This window comes from Lissotriton helveticus, chromosome 1_2, assembly GCF_964261635.1.
Source record: "Lissotriton helveticus chromosome 1_2, aLisHel1.1, whole genome shotgun sequence".
NCBI lineage: Eukaryota > Metazoa > Chordata > Amphibia > Caudata > Salamandridae > Lissotriton > Lissotriton helveticus.
In genome coordinates, this window is record NC_136058.1 from 81294001 (window position 1) to 81320394 (window position 26394).

At 44.0% G+C, this 26394-nt stretch overlaps 1 protein-coding gene across 2 annotated transcripts in view; it reads right to left on the reverse strand.

Moving 5' to 3' along the window:
- Positions 1 to 26142, reverse strand: part of MIER1 (MIER1 transcriptional regulator) — a 399774-nt gene extending 373632 nt beyond the window's left edge. For both annotated transcript variants that reach the window (XM_078668904.1, XM_078668900.1), the window contains exon 1: positions 25996 to 26142. In XM_078668904.1, the coding sequence (XP_078525030.1) occupies positions 25996 to 26128 (133 nt within the window). In that variant the 5' untranslated portion in view covers positions 26129 to 26142. The remainder of the gene's footprint in view (positions 1 to 25995) is intronic.
- Between the last annotated feature and the right edge of the window lie 252 nt (positions 26143 to 26394).

A 26394-nucleotide genomic window follows, 5' to 3' on the forward strand; every position in this document is an offset into this window, starting at 1 on the left:
ACAAAACAAAGTAACTCTGTTTAACGTATACATCCACCCAAAACGGACAGCAATTGACTCAGTAAAGTTAACAGATCAAATAACTTCCTATCTAGGCAGCGCCGAAACCACAAATCTTATACTATCGTGGGACTTGAATCTATATCTAATGGGATCATCCAAAGCAAAGGAAGTCTGCCTCCAATCGTTAAATTGCAATTTACCAACACAAGGATCCTTTACGCATGAGAGGCCTAACAGGGTAAACAGACTCCTGCTGGAAGAACTAGAACACCTAAATCTTAGGGCCCTCAATGGAAGAACAGACAGCGATACTCCTCCAGTGGCAAGCTACCACACTGAACTAACAAGCTTGCTTTTAGATTACACGTTTGTCAGCCTCTCGCTGTTTCAACACGTAACAGGCTGTGGAATGGGGGACAAAGGGGATAGCGACCACCGTCCACAAGAGACTATTCTAGCGGCAACTGCTCCGACCAGCATTCGTCCTGCTCCACATCTAGGCTCAAGTTACACAACTAATTATAAGAGGATCAAGTTTACGACAGAAAGCATAGAGTACTTAACAGACACAGCAATCAATCCTTTACTCGCTCAACCGCTCGGAAAGAACCAGATACAAACCTAGGGAATGCTTCACAACTAGCCACAGCAACTTAAAGGCAACGGACTTAAAAACAAGGAGTTTTCCAGTGCAGACACAAGAGAAAAAGATAACCAAGCTTCAAGGAGCTCGAATAAAAGTACTTAAGAGACTGATAAATGGCTGTATAAGATCTCTACGCCACGAACCAGGGAACACACTGCTCCTCTTATCCCTGCGCCAACAAAGCACTCAACTAAAGAGGCTGAAATGGAACATTAATAATAACAACAAACAGGTCCTCTTTGCAAAACTCTTGCACAATATAAAGCATAATGCCAGCGATCGTTTCTGGAAAACAGTAAACACTATCATCCTCCCGCATTATGGGGGACTTACTTCCTACATTTTATAGGAAACCTGGGCAAGCTACTTAAACTCCCACTTCAATAGCCAAAGCAACAATTAGCCGACACGGGAGCAGAGCAGAGCAGACACGGACGGACATTATGCAAAAAAACAGTTGATGGACAGAATGCAGAACAATGCCATACATTCACCCCAGTACAGAGATCTGGGCCTAAATCCATCGTTTGTTTGCACTCCACACCACCCCAGTTCAGACATGGCCATATGCAAATCAGCCTTGACCCTGTGCCTCATGGGAACAGTCCAGCCCGAACTCCCAAGCCATGTCTTTCCTGGACCGGAATCAAGCATCCTAGGACCGGTTTCTGGCTAACAGCCGTCTTCAGCTAGGATAGCTTGACTCCAGAGGTGTGGAGAGCATGGGACTCACGTCTGAGCATACCCATCCCACTCGGGGTGACAAATGCAAAACAACAGTTGATGGACAGAATGCAGAACAATGTCATACATTCACCCCAGTACAGAGATCTGGGCTTAAATCCATTGTTTTTTTGCACTCCACACCACCCCAGTTCAGACATGGCCATATGCAAATCAGCCTTGACCCAGTGCCTCATGGGAACAGTCCAGCCCGAACTGCCAAGCCATGTCTTTCCTGGACCGGAATCAAGTATCCTATGACCGGTTTCTGGCTATCAGCCGTCTTCAGCCAGGATAGCTTGACTCCAGTGGTATGGAGAGCATGGGACTCACGTCTGAGCATACCCCTCCCACTCGGGGTGACAAATGCAAAACAACAGTTGATGGACAGAATGCAGAACAATGTCATACCTTCATTCCAGTACAGAGATCTGGGCCTAAATCCATCGTTTTTTTGCACTTCACACCACCCCTGTTCAGACATGGCCATATGCAAATCAGCCTTGACCCTGTGTCTAATGGGAACAGTCCAGCCCGAACTACCAAGCCATGTCTTTCCTGGACCGGAATCAAGCATCCTAGGACGGGTTTCTGGCTATCAGCCGTCTTCAGCCAGGATAGCTTGACTCCAGTGGTGTGGAGAGCATGGAACTCACGTCTGAGCATACCCATCCCACTCGGGGTGACAAATGCAAAACAACAGTTGATGGACAGAATACCGAACAATGTCATACATTCACCCCAGTACAGAGATTTGGGCCTAAATTCAGAAACCGGTCCTAGGATGCTTGATTCCGGTCCAGGAAAGACATGGCTTGGCAGTTCGGGCTGGACTGTTCCCATGAGGCACAGGGTCAAGGCTGATTTGCATATGGCCATGTCTGAACTGGGGTGGTGTGGAGTGCAAAGAAACGATGGATTTAGGCCCAGATCTCTGTACTGGGGTGAATGTATGACACTGTTCTGCATTCTGTCCATCAACTGTTGTTTTGCACGGATGGACATTATACCAACATAGGAAGAAGGGAAAGGGGCAACAACTATTTCCCTGACAGCTCCTCTGCCGCCGCTATCCGATTAAGGGCAAATTACATATTCAATTCCTCCGACTCAATCCATCATGAGGAGGAAAGTCCACTCGTCACTGATCAGCTAACAATCAGGAAACAGATCAGGAAGGGAATAAAGGATGGAGCGCCGGGCCCGAATGGAATCCCACCAGCAGTGTTTAAAGAAAGGCCGGAAGATTGGGCAGAAATACTCCATCCACTATTTCTGGAAGTAAGACGACTGGGCATTATCCCAGATTCATGGAAAGGTTCAACGATTATTCCGATCCATACAAGTGGCAGCAAGGTCCTGCCAGTCAATTATCTGTTAGTAGCACTGATCGATAACTAGGCCAAATGCTTTCCAGGAACACTGCTGGAGGAATTGAAAACTTGGGCAGAAAATAATGAAATAATCCCGCTAAGTCAGACAGGATTCTGAAAAAACTCCGGCACGATATCCAACATCATGGCAATATCTTTAATAACGGATACAACAAAAATTAGGAAAACACAGTTGCATGTCTGTTTCATCGTCTTCAGCGCCGCGTTCAACAACGTGGAGAGGTCAACATTGTGGACTAAGCTAGCCAGATGGGGCATCCTAAACACCCTACTATCAATGATAATGCTTTAACATCCCAAAACCTGGGTACAGGTCAAATTAGGTTCAGGGTCCCATCTCTCAAGAAAAGTTAAAACAACGAAAGGACTTAAACAGGGCTGCGTGCTGGCCCCTATCTTATTTAACTTATTCATGGCAGACTTAACACAGACACTTAACACTTGTAATTCCCATGCGCCCAGACTAGGGGGCACCTCACTGTCCAATCTACAATTCGCGGATGACGTAGTCCTACTTAGCCATACGGTAGTTCACTTGCAACATCTTCTTAATGGTCTGCAGGCCTACGTAGAAGAAAATAGCCTTTCAATAAACCTAAATAAAACCAGGATCATGACAATTAACAGCAAACGAAAAAAGAGCTACCAATGGCATCTGGGCGACAAACACATTGAACCAGTGGAGTCTTATAAGTATCTGGGAGTCTACTTAAATAAAGAAGGATCATTTACCCGCCAACAAGAAGAGATCAAAAGGAAAGGGATGATCCTTGCCTTAACCATGAAAAGTTTATCAGCCAAACTACTGGGCCCTACGCTGAGCCCTCTTTAGTGGTAGCACCGGCCAATGATCCTTTAAAAATTTATTTTTACTTAGCAGAGAAAGAGATTATGCTTGGCTATAAAGCAGATGAACCTCTCAGACTAAGATCTCTAATATCAATTATGCTCGTAACCGCACGCCTTTGCGTTGCCCGTGCTTCGATATCCAAAACCCCGCCTAGAGCTTTTGAATGGTGGGCAACATTAAGGGAGATTTTAGAAAGAGAGATGGCTATAGCCAAGGGTACAGGTATACGGTCATGGAGGAAGTTCTATCAAATTTGGGAACCTTTGTTAGATTAAGTAAGGAAGAATATATACTTTCGTAATCTTTCTTTATATTTTACTTGTTTACTCATTTTTTAATGTATAACGGCATTTCCTCTTTTCCTTGCTGTTTATGTATTATATGATGATATGATTGCTTTGTTATTACAGTGCTTACTTTCCAAAAATACAAATGACAAAAAAAAAAATCCTACCTACTATTACCTATGGTAGTGAAGCACTGCGCGGGAGAGATACCAATCTCCTGGACAAAACGCTTGTAAAAGCATACAGAACTATGTTCAGCCTCCCAAATTATACCTCCCCGGCGCAAATCCAACTGGAGTTTGGCCTGATAAAGCAAACCTCGGCCAGATAAGGAGTATACTTCAACTGTTGGAATAAAATCAGAATATCAAACCCTAACACATTAAACCACCTGCTCTGGCAAGATCTACAACAGAGGGAGATTTCGCCCACAAGACTGTACCTTCAGGAGGCACTGGCAAACACAGGCTTATCGCCCTTATGGGATACACAGTGTCACCATTAAATTAAAAAAGAATTAGTGTGGAAGTCGCTGAAAATACAGTCACTGGTGGAGGACAAAGCTGCTTTTTCTGTCAGAGCGCATGCCTGGATGACTTTGAATTCGTACAAGACCCTAGCCCCGCAACAATACTTTAACTTGGGCTATTCAAAAGCACTGAAATAAAAATTCCTAAAGTTACAACTCGGAGTGATGCAATGCACGCAGCATCTTCCACCATGGAAAAGGGTGCAGACTTTCACAGTATGCAGTCTGTGTAAAAACGGTCAGGGGGACATCATCCACACCATCTGTTCTTGCACGGAGATGCTTCAAGAAAGGAGGCAACTGCTAAAAATTCCCTTTAATCAAAGGGGGATTCGGACAAGGAGGCAGGCAGTTTTGGCCTGCTTTGACCCAGCATCACCACAATTGAACATTAGACTAGTTAGATTTTGCAAACCGGCTTGGGCAAAAATGCCAAACTGACACTAAAGTTTTTGGGCATTGGAGTCTTTGGTCTATTAATTTTCGCAGGGGGAGCACCAATCGATGCAGGTGACCGGGTTACTTACATAGGTTGCTCGTGCATGTCTAAATTTTTATTTTTTAATTTGTAAGCAACAGAAGTGTTTCACATTTCCATTATGATGACATTTTATTACAATGGTCGAATATTTTATATATGGTTTTATTTTTGCTTGTATTGCAATGGTTTTAAGTAACTCTGCAAAATTAAATAAATAAACTGAGAGAAGGGCTAGACTTTAAATGCAAAAAGTATATGTGACTAGGGCACTCCCTGGATGCCTGAAGGCCGTGGCAACAACTGCCATTTCAATCAGACAATCAGCAAGACTTGTACTGGATCATAAATTGACGGTTTTTGTTCCCCATTCAGTTGATGTATTATTGAATCAAACTAAGACACAACATTTGATGAGTGCTCGTCTTACTGGGTACAAACTCACTTTGTTAGCACCACACATTACACTTAAACGCTGCCTGGCCTTGAATCCAGCTACTTTGTTGCCATTGCCTTTTGAACAGACTAGTGATATACATGACTGTATTTTTACCACTGAAGGACAAACAAAGGGCCGAGTGGACCCGACTGATATGCCTCTGCCTGATGCTCAGGGTGAATTATATGTAGATGAATCTAGTTTTAAGCTACCCGATGGCACCACGACTACAGCTTATGCTATTACCACACTGCATACAAATGTGGAGACAGCATGGAGAATTAGTTCAAAATTTGCTGCCTGCATTAACACTACCAAAGCGAGTGGCTATTGTCAAGTGTAGTGCGCACCAGAAAATAGTAGATGATGTTAATTATCAGATTCCTGATGAGGATGTACATTTCAAAATGGACCAACAAGAGACAGCTATAGCAGAAATGACCTTTGAAAAATTACATTATGATTTGAAAGAAATAATAAACACAGAAGTAAGGGAGTTCACAGAGAAAGATGTCAGATTAATAAAACATGCAGAACATGTCTCATTCAAATTAGAACTAGATGACGTGTTCAAGAACACCGTCAGTTGCAGAAATGTTACTAATAATCGGAGATAAACTCATTAAAGGATTTTTGATGGAATTGATTGGAAGTTTATGTAACTTTCTGATCACAGGTTCACAGAAACTAAATGGAAACAACAGAATAATGCAGGAGAGTAGAAGTATAACGTTTCTAGGTTGTCCTATGGTACTGAATCCAGCCAATATATTTCTTCACATTCCATGTGCTGAAAAATGGCTTACCGTTATTGATTTTTGTCAAGTTAATTTCACAGTGCTACTGCACAAAAATAGTCAGGAATATTGTCAAAAAGAAGATGAATGTCTGGGACATATAATGAGAAAAGGAGCTAGAAAGGTGTCACCAGAGAGAGTGGAGATAATTTACCAGATGAATCCACCTCAAATTCAGAAAGAAGTCAGGATGTTTTTTGGAAATGGTTGGCTGCTGTAGTGAGTGGTTACCAAACCTTTCCTTAATGGCTAAGCCTTTACTGAGGTTGATACACAAGGAAGTGTCTGATCCTCTTCCATTGGACAACTGCACAAAATCATTTCTAGAGTTGAAAGAGAAAAAGTGTTGCACCCCGGCACTAGGAGTGCAGGTTTATTTAAAAGAAAATACACCAATTTGCAGTTAGAGGGAGGGCTGCCCTCTCTCAGTGCCTGTTCAGAAACATGTGTTCAAAGGTCTGTGATGTATTTCCCAATGACCCTTGACCCCAACATCACAGAAATGCCCAGCTGCCTTAATTTAGTAGCTATGGTAAATGTCAGACACAAAAGAGTGAGAAACAAATGCCTTCCTTTGTAAAGTTGTTTTGGGATAATACTATGACTAAGATATATCTGAATTTAAATGTATTGAGCTTACAGCCACAAGTCAAATTGTTTGTAATAAAACTGAATCTGAATGTCTAGGTGTCATGAATCTATTTGTAAAGCCAAGGTTAGACTTTAAGGATGAACGTCTGATTGAGCCCAACAATGTCCATTTTGTAGATTGCCCAGGTTTGAAAGGTAACAATGACAGATTAGGAACAGCACACGCCGTGCTCCGTATATATTATGCTGTCAAGGCTTCATGGCTTTCAGTAGTTACGTCAGCCCAAAATTCAAAATTGATTGCCCTAACCATAACATGCAGTATAACTGCTCGAATGGGAGTCATTATTGTCATGGGAGAGACAAATGCTAATTTAGTTGTACAATATTGTGTCCTGTTAACATATACATTCAATGGCATTTTTACAGGTAAATTTGAAAATGATACAGTTTATTTAATGCTGACACTTGTATAGAACTAAAAGAGGTTGTATCAGAACAGAATATGAGAAAAATTACAACTGTCTAGTAGCAAAGTAGTGTTATTGCAAAAACCGATGCCCAGGTATACATTGCCAGTTTCTCTGAAATAAGATCATAACGAGGTCTCAAAGATGATGTGTGCAGAACCACAGATTGGACAAGGAATGGATTGAAGCTATCTGCCTGAAGTTTCAAGCACAATAAAGCAACACAAAGACAGCACAGAGTTACACTTTGCAAAAGACTGTTTCAGAGTCACTGAAGTGGCTTGAATATGTACATGCAAATGCACTTGTGAAAATCACAGATGAAAAGACTTTCCATTGCTGTGTAGGTCTGGCTGATGTGGAGCGTGCAGTTTCCCACCAGATTACAGCGGCTACACAAGATCTGCATAATGGTTGGTGCCAAAGCTTTGATCTGAGAGATGCTGTGAAATGGAAAGGCCTGTTCTAAATGATCCTGGTAAAGACTGTTGTGAAATATGGTGGCTTTCTAAATTGGGTGTATGCCTCACACACTATTGTCCTGTGTCCCCCTGATAAAAAAGCTCCTCTTCAAGAAAAGATTCCAGCAGTGGTCAAAAGCCAACAGAAGAAGGTCAGTGAAGCTGTAAGTGAACACGCACAGTCTGAAGCAGCACTAAAGCAAACTGCACTGGAAAAGCAAAAAGTGAAAACGGACTCAAATGAAAGTGGTGTCAAAGAGGTGAATGAGTCGGGTGCTGCCTCTGAAGGAAAAATTAATGCTGTAGGCCTACCAATGGAGGAAGAAAAAAGCTGGCTGAAAGGGTATCCAAAATGTCTGCAGTGGTCCCTTAAAAAATCATTTGTACCCATAGCTGAAACGTCTGAAACTGATCAAAGAGAAAATAAAAGTGAAAAGCTTGGATTGAAAACATACAAAAGATTGATGGTGCTCGGTCAGAGTTTCTCAGCACCTGAGTGGTCAAATTGCATGGAAAAAAAATACAGAATTCCACATTGAATTAACTGTGTAATGCAAAGTTTGAACTGTATGAGCCACCCTGATGGCAAGCTGATAACAAAGAGTCAAGACATGCTGAAATAAATAACTGAAAACTGTCAAGAGCTGAAGAGAAAAGAATCTTTGAATGGAAAGAAGAAGATTTGTGGTGCAGAAAACTGCTGATACTATCCCTGTGTACATTACTTTGCTCTGCCCAGGGTTGGAAATAGAATCTGAACTTTCCACCAGTTGGCCCAGAAATATTTATTTTAAAACAAACAATCTATTTAACGATCCTTCAGGCTGTAGGGGATGAACTTGTGGACGTCCTATCTTGAATACTTGCTATATTGACTTTCATTTTCATTACTATGGTTTTATTGAACTGCAAGTCTTCAACGATTTTTGTTTATATTAGCTTGGACTTTGATTGAGGTGAAAATGCAGTTTGATTGTTTCAAACGTTTGCTTTCTTTCTGAATTTCCCATTGACTGATATGGGCATTGCATATAAACTATAGACATTTTTGAAAAAGAACATTTTTGTGCAGCGTTTTTAAGAGACAATACAGGTAAAGACATTGTTTATTTATTTATTTATAAAGTTTTATTTTTTGGATGCCAAACATGGAGGAAGCACGCCCGGATATTCAACACCCTACGTCGAGAGAGGCTAAACATAAATGCACATTCATTTATTTGGCAGCAAATTTATCTAGTGTTATGAGTATTTGTGTAATAGCTTGGTTCCTACATATGAAATTTCCTATGCATACACTTGTATGCCCAACACCTACACCTGAACATTCAAATGTTGCATTATACGCATAGTATTGCTAATATTTTTGATTGTTGGGTTTGTGGATTGTTGCCTGCACACCAGGAAAAAGGGGGAACGCCTCTCATACCACTCCCATTCTCCCACAATGGCTCTTGCACGGTTTGGTCTGGTGCTCTATGGGCAGCACATGTTAGTATGTTTTTTTTAACTTTTGATACAGGAGGTTTTAATAAAGAGCTAAATATAGCATGTTATCCAGATGATGATGGTAACCCACAGGCAAACGGATCAGATTTAGAAGCGGAGGAATATGGTGGTCATGGTGATTATATCACTAAGTATGTTAATTTGTTTTCTTTTATGCTTTCTGTACTCATAAAGTTTGATGCATCTGGAATATATATTTTTTAATATTTAATTAGACAAAATGTGTTTAGTAGAGTCTAAAAGGAGGAACTGATGAACGGTAAAAAATGTATTCTGTTAAGTTAGCCTCTACTCCTCTTCCATTTTGTCTACCAGCCCCCATTTTTGTGTTTCTGCTGGGACTTTCATAAAGTCAGAAGTTACGTGTTCACTGAACGCTGGTTGTACTGATAAAGCTCACGTGTCAGAGTAAGCAGCCCTGCCCTGACGAAGGGCCTACATGCACAGATGTCACATTTGTTTGCCCACCAAAGCCTGTAACCTCCCTTGCCTTTCTACAAAGATGACGTGGGTAGGGATTATCAGGATTCAACAGTTCAGCATGTAAGCATTATTCAAATGTAACAATGACGAAGTGGTTTCAATGTTTTTCACGAGGCACCGAAAAGTATAAATGCCATGTTTGAACTTATACTTGTTAGACCCTACCTCCTGCACTTGCAGTGTCTGAGTGATGAGACTCATCTCATGAGATGTAATAAACCTGTGTTTTGTTCCACTCCAGTGTCGATCCTCATTTGTGAACCCGTAGACTAGGGGTGTCCCTGCACCAGTGAGACAGATAAGATATCTCACTTCTACAAGTGGGCGGAGATTCAAGTCCACACCAGAGTACCCCATGCTTCGCAGCAGCTCATGGGCTGCCCAGGCTCGACCTAAAAAGCACCCCTCACCCTACCTGTCACCAACAGCCATTAGAGAACATTCCACCACTATCCCAGAGCAGTCCTGAAGGAGAGCATTGGATATCAAAAGCCATTAATATTTCTTTTTAATCCTACTCCTTTGTTCCTGTATCAAATCAACAATGTACGACAAATCATTAATTTAGTTTAATTATATCCTTTCTTCCAGTAATTTATCTTCTCTTGAACCTAAATTTGGGAAAACAAACTGTGTCCTCCATGAATTCTTTTCAGTTTTACAGGCTCCTTTAAATAGAATGGCTGGACTGGGGAAAAGATGGAGGCAAAGATGGAGGCAAAGATGGTGTAACTATCTCAGATACTAAACTGTGGTGTGGCAGAAGTCTGTACGAATATGAAATGTCCATCCATCTATGGAAGAGCAACTAAATGGCCTTGCATGGTCATCTCTGAGTTGGCAAAGCAAAAAAGAATTCAACATAAATTAGGATTTCTCTGGATTTTAGATTCCTTTGGTTTCCGAAGAGGAAATCTATGTATATGGATAAATCAGATACAATCTAATAAATGTTTTTTTTTTTACATCTTTTTATTGAACATAAATACAAGCTTCAGATAATAATCATATTCGCATATTGATATATCAGGATAAACATGTGTCACAGGTATCACAATACAGGGTAAACATCTTATCGCAATTGTGGGCTATTGGTCATCCTCACTCTCTAGGGGTATACAGTAACATCTCGTCTTCCTGGCAGGTATGAAGCATTCTTCATGGCACCTGCCAATGGCCTCTATACCTAGCCCACGCACCCCATATCTTTTCACCTTTGCCTGGGCAGCCCCATCTCTGATATAGCACCTGCACTGCCCCATGACACCAGTTCACATCTTTCTTCCAAGCATCCGGTGTGGGTGCCGCCGCTGCCCCCCCCTGCCCAGACGATGTTCCTCTTGGCCACCCATCCTGCTAAGGACAGCCATGTCTTGGCTCATTGCGGCCATGTCATCTCATCCGTCACACCCAGGATGTGCCACATTGGTTCTAGCGGGACACTCTCACCCACTACTGTCGCCATCACTCGGGTGATGCTGTCCCAGTACGTTTGAATCATGGGGCATGACCATAATATGTGAAAGAAAGACCCTCTCTCGCCACACCCCCGTACACACTCATCAGGCACACAGTTGTCCATTCAGACTTGAGCCATTCGGGAAGCATAGGATCTATGGAGAATACGGAGCTGAATAAGCCTAAATCGTGCCCTTATAGCTAAGTATTGGGGGCTCTGTAGAGCTTCAGCCCAGTCGTCCTCTTATAATAGGCCTACGTCCGATTCCCAGGTCTCTCTCAGAGGACCCAAACAGTCTGGGGAGTTGTTCACTAGTTTCCGATTAGTGAGGGAGATTGCCTTATCGATCATGGGGTCTAGAAGGAGACGGTCTTCAAGTGGGGAGTACTCCGGTATCGGGGATCCCTCTTTCAGGTGGCAATACAGCTCATTCCGTAGCTGACGGTAGCGGAGATACTCCCCCCACCAACCCCATTTGGAACCCCTCCCGCAAGGTGTCGAAGTCTAACATTTTACCTCCCTTCCTGACGTCCCCCAGTAGAATAATCCCAATAAGGCTCCATTTCCGAAAGCCTGTTAATCGTTTTAGCTCTCCCAGGTGATCACTCTCCCAGAGAGGAGTCTGCTTCGTAAGTTTGTTTGCCCATCCAGTCATTTTAGTTGCTTTATGCCTCGCTTCGATGACTGTTCGAGAATGCACCGGGAGGAGCGAATTACCTCTCCCTTGCCGGTAGAGCTCCGTCAAATAGCTGCTGTTGCTCAATGCCAATAGGTCCACTCTGTACACCAGTTCCTCTAGCGGTAAGAAAACCCATCCGTTAATGTTGACGATTTGAGAAGCCCAGTAGTATTTTCTAAGGTCTGGAATGGCTAGTCCCCCCTCATATACCCCTCTCTGGAGTTTCTTAAGCGCAATTCTAGGGCTACCCCCTCGCCCCCATTGTAGTAGTAGACGCTGTTCGGACTCTCCTGTATCTGATATGGAGTATTTTGGACCACATACAACAGACGTGGAAGGGCCATAATTTTAAAAATAACAGCTCTACCTACCAGGGAGACAGGAAGTCTTCTCCAATGCACAATGTCATCTCTCAGTCTATCTAATTGCTCCTGCACATTGAGCCACATAAACTCCTCCTCTTTTTTTGTTATCCATATGCCCAAATATTTAAGCGTCCCTTTTGAACCAACTCTGAGCAAACCAACGTCAGGGGTGGGAGCGCTCCCGCCAAAGAGAACACCAGGGATTTATCCCAATTGACGCAATATCATGAGTACGTGCCGAATGACTGTATGATATGGATGAGCCGGTGGAATGTTTGTGGTGGTCTGTGGGCATAGAGCAGGGTATCGTCCGCATATAATGATATGCATTCTTCTCATCATCCCCCTAAATCGATACCTTTCACTAATGGGTCCCTTATCAAAACAGCTAGCGGTTCCATTGCCAATGCGAATAGCATTGGCGACAGTGGACAGCCCTGTTGAGTGCCCCAATGGAGCATAAAGGGTCTAGAAATATTCCCTTTGACGCTTACGTGCGCCATTGGGCCGGTATATAGTAGGCGTATTCATTGCTGTAAATTTGGACCTAGCCCAACTTTATCTAGAACAGCGAACAGGTACGCCATTCGATACTGTCGAAAGCCATCTTCACGTCGAGTGACAGGAGAGCAGCAGGCATATCCGTTTGTTTTTGGGTCATGTGTATTACGCCATAGAGACGCCGCAAGTTGAACATAGTGCTCCTATGCGGCATGAAACCTGATTGATCAGGATGTATTAAGGATTGAAAGACCGAATTCAAACGGTTGGCTATGACTTTGGCCAGTACTTTGGCTTCGAAGTTCAAGAGGGAAATAGGTCTGTAGGAGCTACAGAGATCGTGGGGTTTTCCTTTTTTAAGGATGACCACTATTGTTGCCATCCTTAAGTCCTCCAGGAGTTTGCCTTCGTCTCTTGTTCCTAGAAACATGTTGATCATATGCGGGGTGAGTTTGCTCGCCACACATTTAAACATTTCTGTGTGAAGCCCATTGGGACCTGGCGCTTCCGGACTGTAGGTCTCGTATGGCATTTTCTACTTCCTGTACTCTGTCTGAGTCTAGCGCTGCCCTACCCTCTTCCTCAAGTGTCTGCAAGTTCGGACATTGATTTGAGCGGTAAATGTGTGGGTTCCACCTTGAATGTTACTACCGGGAGGCATTGTAGGCGTATATTGAATCCCCCGATCTTAGCCCTTTAGTGTATGGGGTCGGGTGGGATGGTCCTCTACTGGTTGCGGCTCCCCTACGGACTGTCTCTTGATTTACTAAAACTTGCTATTTACTAAGGTAGGGGGTGTCAGCGTTTCGTGGGGGGATGGGAGTCCGGGAGCTCGTATTGTTTTGCTATATTCTCCTCCTCCAACTTTTCCCCTTCCTTGGGGCGTAGTTTAGGGGGCGACAGACACACTGCTAATGGGGTTAGGTCGTAGCCATCTGCAGGGGTGTAGGGTGGGGGGTTGTGGCGGGGTTTTTTATGTTTCCTTTGTTATTTTCTATGACCATTCTATCTCCCTTTTCCCTTCTTCACAAGAGATGTGGCGTAATCTCCTGCTTTTGTCTCCACGTATCTGGGTGTCATGTGTTTGCCTCGTATATCCTGTGCCTGCGATCAGTGCTGTTTAATTGTTTTTGCTTCTGCTATATGCTGGTGTTGATTTCTCTGCTGATTCTGACTGTACAGTGCTTCTTCACGTCATTCGCCGATCCGCGGCTGTGTTGTGTTTCGTTTGATGACACCCGATATGTATATTTCTCCTCTTGTGTTATAATAATAAAAATATATATAAAGAAAAAAAAAGTGTCTGCAAGTTCATATCTTTTAGTAGTTCGTAGGACTCTCCCTCCTCCCGCTTAGTCTGTGATTGATATATGTTTTCATAGTATTCAGGGACGCCAACACAGACCTTTGCTTTGCTGCCTACTACAAGGAATACCATCACTCCTCGAGGAAACCGCTTCGCGGGTCCCGCATCGCCCAAATTGATCACACCGGAGTTTGGTTCCTGCTGGGTGGCTGAGCGGGCTGCAGGGCTGCGAGCGCTGGGACCGGGACTCGTTCGCCCAGGAGTCCCGGCAACCCTGAGGCCGTGACACCTGGCCCGCTCTCCCTGACCGCCCCGCCCCACCCTCATCTCCTTAAAAGACTTTGCCTGCTGCCTGCTCTGTGGGACGCCAACACAGACCGTTGCTTTGCTGCCTACTACAAGGAATACCATCACTCCTCGCGGAACCCACTTCGCGGGTCCCGCATCGCCCAAATTGATCACACCGGAGTTTGGTTCCTGCTGGGTGGCTGAGAGGGCTGCAGGGCTGCGAGCGCTGGGACCGGGACTCGCTCTCCCAGGAGTCCCGGCAACCCCGAGGCCGTGACACCTGGACCGCTCTCCCTGACCGCCCCGCCCCACCCTCATCTCCTTAAAAGACTTTGCCTGCTGCCTGCTCCGTGGGACGCCAACACAGACCTTTGCTTTGCTGCCTACTACAAGGAATACCATCACTCCTCGCGGAACCCGCTTCGCGAGTCCCGCATCGCCCAAATTGATCACACCGGAGTTTGGTTCCTGCTGGGTGGCTGAGAGGGCTGCAGGGCTGCGAGCGCTGGGACCGGGACTCGCTCTCCCAGGAGTCCCGGCAACCCCGAGGCCGTGACAACTGGCCCGCTCTCCCTGACCGCCCCGCCCCACCCTCATCTCCTTAAAAGACTTTGCCTGCTACCTGCTCCGTGGGACGCCAACACAGACCTTTGCTTTGCTGCCTACTACAAGGAATACCATCACTCCTCGCGGGTCCCGCATCGCCCAAACTGATCACACCGGAGTTTGGTTCCTGCTGGGTGGCTGAGAGGGCTGCAGGGCTGCGAGCGCTGGGACCGGGACTCGCTCTCCCAGGAGTCCCGGCAACCCCGATGCCGTGACACCTGGCCCGCTCTCCCTCACCGCCCCGCCCCACCCTCACATTTACGTCCACACGCCCATAAGTAACTGAGATCCCCGCTGCGCGGGAGTGCCCGGGTCGAAGCCCGGGCAAAGGGTGGGCCGTCTAAGGCCGTCAAAGGACGGAAAAGGATGGGACGGGCCACCCCCCTAACATTTGTTGCTCGGTAAGAGACGTACCCTTGTACCCTTGTACCAACATCCGTTGGACACTAGTTAGACTCTGCTGAACCATAAGACTCTGGCTTGGTACATTATTATTCGTGTTCATACCTTGAAGATTTCATTTTTTTACCACCATGTCATCACATACAGGGAAATCACGAAATATAACTGTGAACACATCAAATGGGCCAGTCTCAGGTACAATAGACCAATTTTTTAAACGGGCGACTATTGTCCTGGAGAAGGAAATTGCCGACACAGACAAGCGCCTATCCTTGGATCTGCTAACCGGCAAACGTTCCTCTCTAGGACAAATTGGGAAAGCCACTTCCCCAGAGGTGATTGACCTAGATTTTCCGAGTGATAACGTTCCCCCCACTGACAATATCCCCTCTACTGTCCTAGGAGCCTTAGGGGACGAGGGAAACCATGGGATTAATCCACACGGCGTGACGTCCCTCTCTGACTCACTAGTTAGCCTGAATCTATCAAGGCTATCCAGCTCACCTAAACTACCTGTATCCTCCCCAGTACCCATAGAACAAGTAGAGAACCAACCAGAAAAAAGAAAGAGACGAGGCACCCCCTCCTTGTTAGGTACGGTCTCAAAAGAGAAATCCAATATTCCGGCCCCAATCCCGCCACTTACACGGCCCTTTAAGACAAATAATCCACCTATAATGACTAATACACTAGGGCCATCTCCCGACCAAAACTTCGAGGGCGAACTCCTCACTAAAATAGAGGTCATGGTGAAGTCACTTCTACTTCCTCTGTTAGAGAGAACCAGACTAATAAGCACACACTTAGATAAGCTGGGTAAGCAAATAGAAGGAAACACCACGGCCCTAACTAAACTGGCAGCACTACATCCTAACAGCTCTACCACTAATCTTGTTGTCTCCTCCACTCTGCTCTCAGAGCAACCATCTACTAGTGGTGTACCTGCGAGATCCGGTACTACGCAGGGGAAAACATCAAAGGAAATATCCAATAAAGAAAATCCCAAAAACCCCAAGCCCCCTGTAACCAACCAACAAAAAAATGGAAAGATGCATACTGGCACTGAAAAAAAGGTAGAAGAGAAAAGAGAAGCAGAAAGGAACCTCCCTCCCGTAAAAAATAACCCACCTACGAAAAATAGATTAGATAAGGAGAAGGGGGAACAGCTACCTCAGTGTTCAAATAGACCTACGACCAGGATAGTAGATCTACCCCCTGAATCAGCCCCATATACAATCATCATGACCGGGGTCCCTGAATTAGCAGAGGGGGTTAGGGAGAACTATCATGCTTTAAAAAATAAAACTATCTATTGGCTGAAGCAAAACAGACCTCTTCCCGCACATATAAATGGACAAATTTTAACAGTAAGACGTGCAATCTGGGTGGGATCAAGACCAAAAGATAAGAGGGGGGATGTAATAATCATTAATTTTAAGGACCATAGAGCAGTGAGGTGCATTGGTGACTGGTATGAAGCTATAGGGGGTGACAATATTTCTACACACTATGTCAGCTATTTCTACCCCCGAGAATTGATGACAGACCTAAAACAGAATTTACCTAAAAGGCTTCACTCAGACTGGAGAGAAGGGGGCTACCAACCTCCTCAGAAAAAATACTATGACCAACCCTTTCAACCAGTTTATCCCCAGTTACAGTGGGGGTTTGAGACCAATAACTATCAACCATACCAAGAGTTTAACATACCTACCTTCAACCACTTCTCAACATTGTTTGGGCTGGATGAAGTAGATTGACTTAGCAGGGAACAACCCTCCCCAGTAAAACTTGCTTTGGTAGAATCTATTAACTTGCAGGGTGATATAAATTTGAAAGGTACTATAGAAACAAAAGCAACAAAAGGTGACACTCACCTGGCCCCACTGAACGTAATACCCGCAAGGGGGGGGGAGATAGTCCTATTTCAGGGAATGTACAAACTAGCTTACCAGACCCAATAAGGGAAGAAAGGCAATTGCTCTTGGAGACCCCTGTTTCCAACAAGGTTGGCAGCATGAATGAAAGATCAGATCCCAGAATTAATTAAATAAAACTACAAATTATGTTCTGGAACATTGCAGGGCTTCGAGTAAAAATTGTGGATGGAAATGCCCTAGACTTTGTCCAAGATTATCAAGTAATATGCCTACAGGAGACTTGGCTCACTACAGAAATGCACCTGACAGGGTATAAAACTTATTTCTCCCCAGCAATCGCAGGCACCTATGGCAGGGCAAAGGGTGGGTTGATGACCTACATAGCGAACACCATACCAGGGTTAGAAATCACAGTGCTCAGTTTAGAACCAAACTCTCAGATATTGAGATTGTCCTTCCGGACGAAGAGGTCTATCATACTTGTAAATATGTATGACAATCTTGCAGAAAGCGAGAGAGTAAAAACACTCGGGGGTCTCCGCAAGAAACTTTTTACTTGGTCAAAACACTCACAAGGCTTAGAACCCCCAAGCATTGTGTGGGGAGGTGACTTTAATCACCACCCCTGCGAGAGGAACAACAGTAACATCTGCGGTCTAGGGGATGAAATAGATGACCAAATAACTCACTTCAGCCATTCTGTGGTAGGAGACTTCTTAAACGAAACTTTATCTGAATTAGACTTGGTGATACTAAATGAAGCGAAACCCCCTTGTGGGCAGCTGGAGTCAACCTACTTGGGAAGGGGTTGCGAGTCAACAATTGACTACATACTGATTACAGCAACCCTTGGAAATAAGTCCCAGAGATTCAGAGTGCTAATAAATACTCTGAGTAATCATGCTGCTTTAGGCTTTGATTTACTTATAGATCAGGGGCATTTATCAGCACAGTTTTTAATGACCACACTAGCCCAGAATAACATACATTTAACAAAAACAAATGGCTATACCTTAGGATGGGGAAAGATAGATCCCGTAAAATTAACAAACAAGGTGGTAACTGCGGTATACCCATCAATACTGAAGTGTCTAGATACTGAAATAGGGGAAGAGGAAGTCTTAAAAATTTTTAGGGTGATCCTGGATAAGGTAAACGAAAGCTTAACAAGAAAGCAAAGAGGTAAAAAAGGAGGAAAAAAAGGGTGGTTTAACCACAACTGCTCAGCGGCCCACAAAATTTTAAAAATAGCACTAACAAAAGCTGTCAGAGACCATGAGGAGGTTAGGGACTTAAGAAAGTCATATAGATTGGCATGCAAAGCAAGAAAAGAGGAATTGAGGAAAGCCCTATGGGACCAATTACATGAGAGCTCACTAAATAGAAATAGCAAACTGTTTTGGAAGGTGGTGAAAGCCCCCTTTCTGACGGATACCACCAATCATCCAAAAATAGAAGTCGCTATTGAAGGATCAATATGGGTAAACCACTTCTCGAGAATTTTTGGTAAACCCTCAGAAGTAGATTTAACTGAAGGAATCAACCGGAATAATCAGGCTGATCAGGTTGACCCTTTCCCAATTGCATTAGACTTCGGACTCCATGAAGTAATAAACGCAGTAAAATCAAGCAAAAGCGGAAAAGCTCCTGGTCCAGATGGGGTGCCAGTTGACTTTTTCAAATTTAAATTAGATCTGTGGGCCCCAATATTGAAGAGGGTCTTTGATGCTACAATGAAATGCGGGTTAATTACATCTTGGACCCAATCAATCTTGGTACCCATATTCAAGAAGGGAAATAGGGAGGACGTGTCCTGTTACCGCCCGATCTCGCTCCTGGACTCGCTGGGGAAAGTACTGGGCAGAGTGGTACTCCAGCGCCTACAGGAGTGGGCGGACGATACCGGGACTCTTTCAGACATCCAGTTTGGCTTCCGAGAGGGCTTCGGTACAACAGAGCAAGCCCTGAATTTGGCCCTAATGATGGGGAAGTACGTGTTGGTAAAGCGGGGTAGGTTGTACATGGTCTATGTCGATCTAACCGCAGCTTTCGACTGCGTCTCTCATGAAAAACTGTGGTCAGCTCTCATTGATATGGGAATAGATCTAGTCCTGGTAACCTTCCTGAGAGAACTATATTCCAACGCTTCATCTAGGGTGCGTTTTGGAGTGCAGGGCGAACTATCAGAGCCATTCAAAGTGGAGCGCGGCGTCAGGCAGGGTTGTGTCCTGGCCCCCTTTCTCTTCTCCCTTTATACTAATGGGCTCGAGGTAGAGATGTTGAAGGGGGGCCAGGACCTCCCCCGAGTAAAAGATCGCCTTGTGCCTGCGCTCCTATACGCAGACGATGCGGTGATATTAGCACGCACCCCACGGGAGTTACAGAAAGCACTGAATAGGTACGCAAAATTCATGGGCAGTCTGGACCTCCACATAAATATAAAAAAAAACTTATGTTATGATGGCAGGCCAAGGAAAGAAACTGGGGAAGAGCATTTTTCTTGATAATGAAAAAATAGAACCAACAGCCCAATACCCTTACTTGGGGATTATGATGGATGAGAAGCTTAATTGGAAAGCGGCTATAGAAGCCCGTAAACATCAACTTCTGCGAGCAATCGCTGCCCTTATAAAATTCACACAGAAGCTAGGAAAGAGGCCACCAGTGGAGCTTCTTCGCATCTACAACGCAAAGTGTCATTCCACTGCACTTTATGGGGCGGGTCTGTGGGGACATAAGAACACAAAAACCCTACAGGTAGCAGAGAACACCTTTAAGAGATTTCTTTTGGCGTTCCCTAAACGAGTATCCACCTTTACATGCCGCGCAGAGCTAGGAATGCCCCACATAGAGGATTTGGCAAAGATCGAACCCATACTGCTTTGGCGTCGTATTTGGACGTCAACGAAAAACTCCTTTACAAAAGAGATTGTGGCAGATTGTATGTCACTGGACCACGCGGAAAAAATAGAATGGCTGAGATATGTAAAAAATCTTCTCACTGATCTGGGGATGGCTAAATATTACTCCAACCCTGAAACAATTGTTGAGATCTCGAAGAAAGATCTAAAAATAAGGGCTCTGAGCCATATAGAAGAAATACGTATCAGTACAGAGATAAAGAAAACCTCAGTCCAACATTCTTTGACAGTTATGACCACTGTAGAAATGGAACCATATCTGACATATGTCGAGTCACAATTTGAGCGGTTTTTACTGGCAAGATTCAGGCTAAATATATTTCATAGGGTTGTAGCTTTTCCTAATAGAAACAGCTGGGAAGCTTGCTTAACAGCTGGGAAGCTTGCTTAACGGTGTGCCCCTGTGACGAACTGTCTGAACAATCAACCATCCACACTGTATTGTTCTGCATATTTTATACTGTACACCGTAAGCTATGGTTAATTCCCCTTCTGTGAACTTTGGGCATTAGAAGGTGCCGTCCCGCCATGTTGAAGTTGCAACTTTTGAACTCTGAATTGACCTGCAAAACTGTGAGCACGTTTTTAAAATGTATTTTTAAACATAGAGTAAATCTTTAATAAGATAATGTTTGACCCCTTGAGGGAAACGAATAAGGTAACCCTTTTTAAATTTTTGTGAAAATGAATTTTAAATGTTACATTTGAGGAATAATGCCTAGTTGATGATTATATGAAATGTATTGTGGAAATTCTTTTATGGTTTTTTATGTAATTTGAAAACCGAATAAAGATTTATTACTTACTAGTATTCAGCAAAGACCTCCGTTAACTCTGCACCGGTACCTCCCCGTCGTCGGTTCTAATTTACGAGACCCAGATGTGGCTCCTATCCTTCTTTTCAAGCCAAGCGATCAGCTTATTGGCCTTATCCCCCAGATCATAGACCTTCCTCTGTGTGGCTAACGCATGCACGCGAGCAGTGTTTTCTTCCAAGTCCCTGAGTTCTTTCTGTTTAAGTTTAAGTGTATGTGTGAGTTTGGTGGCTCTCACGGGGTCGGAGCCCAGTGTCAGGTCGAGAGTCAAAATATCTCGCTCAAGGGCATCACTTTGTGTGCTCTTTTCTTTACGCATAGCGCCACTTGTTGCCTGTACGAAGTCCCTGGCCACCACCTTAGATGCTTCCCAGAGTATACAGCCTGACCGTACCGAACCAACATTTTCGACAAATATTGTTCCGTGCATTCCTTAAACTGGTCTTTAGATTCTTGGTCCCTAAACGGGATGGGGTCTAGCCTCGGCAGGAGAGACCAATCCCCTAGTGGTCCATCCATCCGCACCTCTACTGGCGAATGGTCCGAAATACCTCATGCCATATGACACCCATCCCCCCCGGAAGAGTTCCACCGAGGTTGTGTGTGTGAAGATGTAGTCTAGTCGTGAACTACCCCAGTGGGCTGCAGATCTATGTGTGTATTATCTCAGTCTAGGGGTCCGTCAGCCCTTATGCTTGCACGAATGTGTGCAGAGACTGTGGTTCCCTAGCCCTGGGTGGATTAGCCTCCTTGTCCATGTCCGAAGACATTATATCGTTAATGTACACCCCGAGAATCAGGGTCCCCTGTGGCAGTTCAAGTAATAGCTTGCTAAGGTCGGGAAGTGTTGTACCATGCTGTCGTGGTGGTATGTGTTGCATACCAGAGTAGAGACCTGTCTGCTCTGGACAACATCTTGGGATGCCTGTAACGTAGGCTGAAATGGCAGCTGCTGCAAGTTGTTCCCAGAAACCTCCACCAGAGTCAGAGAATTGTTTCTCAGTTGAGATAATGGTCTTATCCTGGTCACCATTTTGTATGAACACAGCTGCCAATGGATTTTTCGTTTTGCAAGTGTTTTCCCCCCAAATGGTCTTTGATCCAGCCTTGTCAAAGAAGACAATGTGGGGGCACACCAAAAATAATTCTTCATCTCTTGTCCACTACATCCGCTGGTAAGGTCTTTGTTAACAGCAAGTTAACAAAGACCTTAATTTTTGCAACTTTTATTGATTGATTTCTAGGGTTAGCACAAAGCAAACAAGCATGTAATTGCAGGTTACGGCAAAAGTGGTAAGCCCTGGAGAAAACCAAGGCAATATAAACATGTGCTATAGTTACCACAGTGAAAGTAAAGCACCTGTAGTAAAAATGCAAACCATATTCGGAGTTCAAACTTTAGACGGTACAAATTCAGGGCGAATAAGGGTAAGGAAAACAACTGGGTACAGCAAACGGAATAAGCATGGGGAAGGTGAATGGGGAGCATTCCAGCCAGGATGGGGTCTACAAGGGTGATCACTACAAAACAGCTGGAATGGTGTCAGGGGTAATATGTTAAATCCAGAGAGGGAGGTGAAACAGACACGGACTCAGGTGGAACAGTCTTGTTTGCCAGCAATAGAGTTTTTTCGCCCTGGCAGGTGAGGCACGCTTGGGAGACCAAGGTAGAAAACCCTTTCTGAGATGGCTTCTGCTATTTCTCCATTTTTTTTTCTGCAGGTCTGCCAGAGCCAAGATATGCCTGCTCCTTCCTTTCCAGATTCTTCACAGTTTTACGCCCTGTGATGTGTGGTTATAAGCATCTTAGAGTGCTCTGGAAGAAACTGGTCAATTCTCCAAGCCATGGTATAAACAGAGCAGTCACTTCATGTCGAGATACTATGGCGCTTTGATACTTTTCATGTTTCTACAACAGCTCACTCCATTACCTGCGAGAATCCAGACAGAAAACTTAAACTTCAATGGAGTGGCTAATCAAGTCAGACTGGTAAGCCTTTTTCCAGCCTGTATCCGTCATCAGCAGGCATATAAATCAAAGTATGTAATCATAAATCAGGCTCAGCACTATGTGGTGCGGGATTAGCAGTCTCCTCTGAAGTAGCTGCTGCCCACCTCTAGCCAGCAGCCACTTTTCCCCCACAGTCCTGCCATCCTTACATGCTTACTGATATATTATTATTATTATTAAATACTTTATTCGAAAAGATATTTCATAAAAGTACAAGTATTCAACATACGAAATACATAAAACAATGTTACAATTTTACAGATCCACAAGCGTTTAAAGGGCATGGTGAACGGTTCTTACTTAAAAAAACAATCAAACATCGGGTAACAGTTTCGACCTGATGAACCAAGCATTCGCCACATATTTGGCTACCCCACAAACAATATACATTGAAGAAGCATTGGTTAGAATTACACGCATAGCTGATCTGTGGTCCCTAACCCCAAGCTCCCTACAAACAGGTTTCAGCCATTTTGCTCTCGACTGTTTGTATGCAGCACATGCAAACAAAAAATGGCCCAGCGATTCTTTCGGGCAAGAACAACCTGGGCATTTTAGGTCAATTCCTCTCCATCCCTTCCACCCTTCCTTAAATGAATTAAGGGGTAAAATGCCATATCTTAGTTTCAGAAACAAAGTTCTGTCACGGGGGGGCCTGGATGAAGTCCAAAAATGGCTCTAACTTTCTGAGGGGCTTGTGGTCAAGGAAAGTATTAGTCAAGGGGCCCCAATTTGGATTCCTAGATTCCTTTGCCACAACCCAATCCCAATAAAGTTTTTTAACTGTTAGTTTTGGCGGGGGAGTTTTGGAAATCCAACAATCCCCTAAACCTATAGATATCACCAACTTCTTTAGATTGTTGAGCCATTTTATTTTGTTAGCTACATTCAAACTGATTAGCTCGTCCAGTACTAATGCATAATTAAAAAGTTCAGGGGTCCTTCTAATCCGAACCCAATATAACAAGGGGTGAATTTGGACTAAATCAGAAATTGTTCTTTTACCCAAATCTAAAAATAGTGGTTTCAAAGGGGTCGATAAAGGCAGCGAGACTATGTCTCTTATAAACTTAATTTAAGCCACTGCCAGTAGTTTAGTGTTCTCCGCACCCCAAAGTTCAGAACCGTATACTGCCACTGCTAACGCTTTCCCCTCATAAACTGCCAAAGTAGGAGCTATGGGTCTGCTAGTTGAGAGCAGCTGATTCTTTGTTATCACTCCGGATACCCTTTTAAGGTTTAGAACCATTTTAGCGATATGGGAAGTCCAACTCAAGTTGTTACTAAGTCTTACTCCAAGATAATCAAATTCTTCCACCACCTCAAGGGGAGTGCCGTTCAACAAGAGGTTAACCTTCCTATGTTTTTTATTGGCGGACAACACCATCAACTTTGTTTTAGTGGTATTTATCGACAACCCCCGATCTTTACAAAAAATACAAAAGCGATCTAGCAGTTTTTGCAGACCCATGGGGGATCAGAAGGGTGTCATCGGCAAAGAGGAGCGTAGGCGTTTTCTCTCCTGCAAGGACAGGGGCATCGGCGGGGTCCTCCCTCAAATGGTCCACCACCCCATTTATAAAGAGGGAGAACAGAGTGGGAGCCATCACGCATCCCTGTCTCACTCCTCTATTGACCGGTACCTTCTCTGTCAGTTGACCCTGACTTCCCCATCGAATCCTGGCATAGTTCCCCTCATGGAGTTTAATAATGAACTGCAGTAAATAACTGGGGAAACCCATACCAGATAGGACTGACCAGAGTTTGGCCCGAGGGATGACATTGAATGCTGTCTTCAAGTTTATGAAAGCCAAGTATAAACTGCCCTTGGCAATTAATACTGACTTCCAACAGACTGCACAGAATCGGAAGACCTGGTCTATTGCACCGACGTTACGCCTGAACCCAGCCTGAAAGTGGGACAGAATGTCTTTATCCACAAGCCAGGTTTCGGTACGATTTATGATGACCCTGCCAACCACCTTTTGGATAGTGTCTATCAGACTTATCGGTCTGTAATTGGCAGGGTCATCTCTTTCGCCCTTTTTATATATGGTTATAACCTCTGCGCCCTTCCAGGATTCTGGAACAGGGTGGCCATACTGTATCAGATTCATCAGACATGCTATAAACTCTTCCCATATTTTGGAATCATACATTAACAAATCCCCCGGAAGGCCATCTGGTCCAGGTGCCTTCCCTGGTAGTAATTTAGAAATGACGTCTTGAACTTCACGCTGGGAAAATAGGTCTACCTTGGAAACTGACTGCTCACAAGATTTACTTTGAGGGACAGTAGTTGGTGATATTGTCGAGCTATCCAAACTGTCCTCACAATATAATTTAAAAAAATGGGAATACCATTGCTGTTCGGTTATATGATTTAAAATAGGAGCTACCCCCCTTCTATCAAATGCATTAATTAATTTCCAAAAAATAACAGAGTTTTTACCGCAGGCTGCGGCCTTCAGCTGCTGCCAGTGCTCTTCCTCCCAATCTTTCTTTGCCGATGTTATACTATTAGAGTATTCCTTTCTGGCCAGCCGGACAGCCACAGGATCCTTGCTTTTTATTGCTTGGGTAATTGCTTTCCTTTTGTTCCTACAATTTGTCATATATATATTATTATATTATAAATCCAACTAGGGAAAAGTAAATAATTGCAACCCCAATACTGAGATGGGCTTAGCCAATCAAACATCCTAAAAGGCATATGTTAAATACTAATGAATGGATTTGTTCTTTGGTCAATGAAAGTCTGGCGTATGGGCAAGAAGCCGACTGGGAGAGCTGGCAAGTACTTCCGTATGTGGGGAGCGAGCTGGGAGGGGAAAGCGCCAATAACTTTATTGTTCATATGATGCAAACAACAGCATTGCTGGATCTTTATTCTCCTTTTCCTCACTATGTACCTTTACTTTTTCATTTTGGGATGGGCAAATAAAAGCTATTTATGCTCAAGGAAAAGGGAAATAAGGCTTAAAGGACTAGGGTAAAACACACTAACATCTCCCCTGTAGGCAATTGTCTTACTATGAACATTCACAACAATGCTGATTTCTTAATTCACTGCACATAAGGAATAATAAATCTTCAACTCACTTTGATTATGAGCACTCTTTAAGTGAGAATAAATCCGCTGTCTTCGCGATAAAATCCGACCGCAGATTAGGCACTGGAACTTTAATTTTCCCTTACTGTCACGTTTGGTGCAGTAATATTCGTTCTTTGTCATTTTCTAAATCCTATGAAACACAACAGTCTCAGAAAAAAAAGTAAAAAAGATTTCATAAAAAAAAAAAAAATCAGCCTTAGCAACGAAAGCATATCATTTCAATTTCCCAACCAAAAACCCAGCATAAAAGTGAGTATAATTCGGACTTTATGGGCATGCAGGCTGAGTTTGCATGTAAATCGTTTCTGCCTGTATTTTTTAAACCAGTTTGATAAATTAAATTGTGCCATCCAACAACAATAAGCCACTATGGTTAGTGAGGTCCT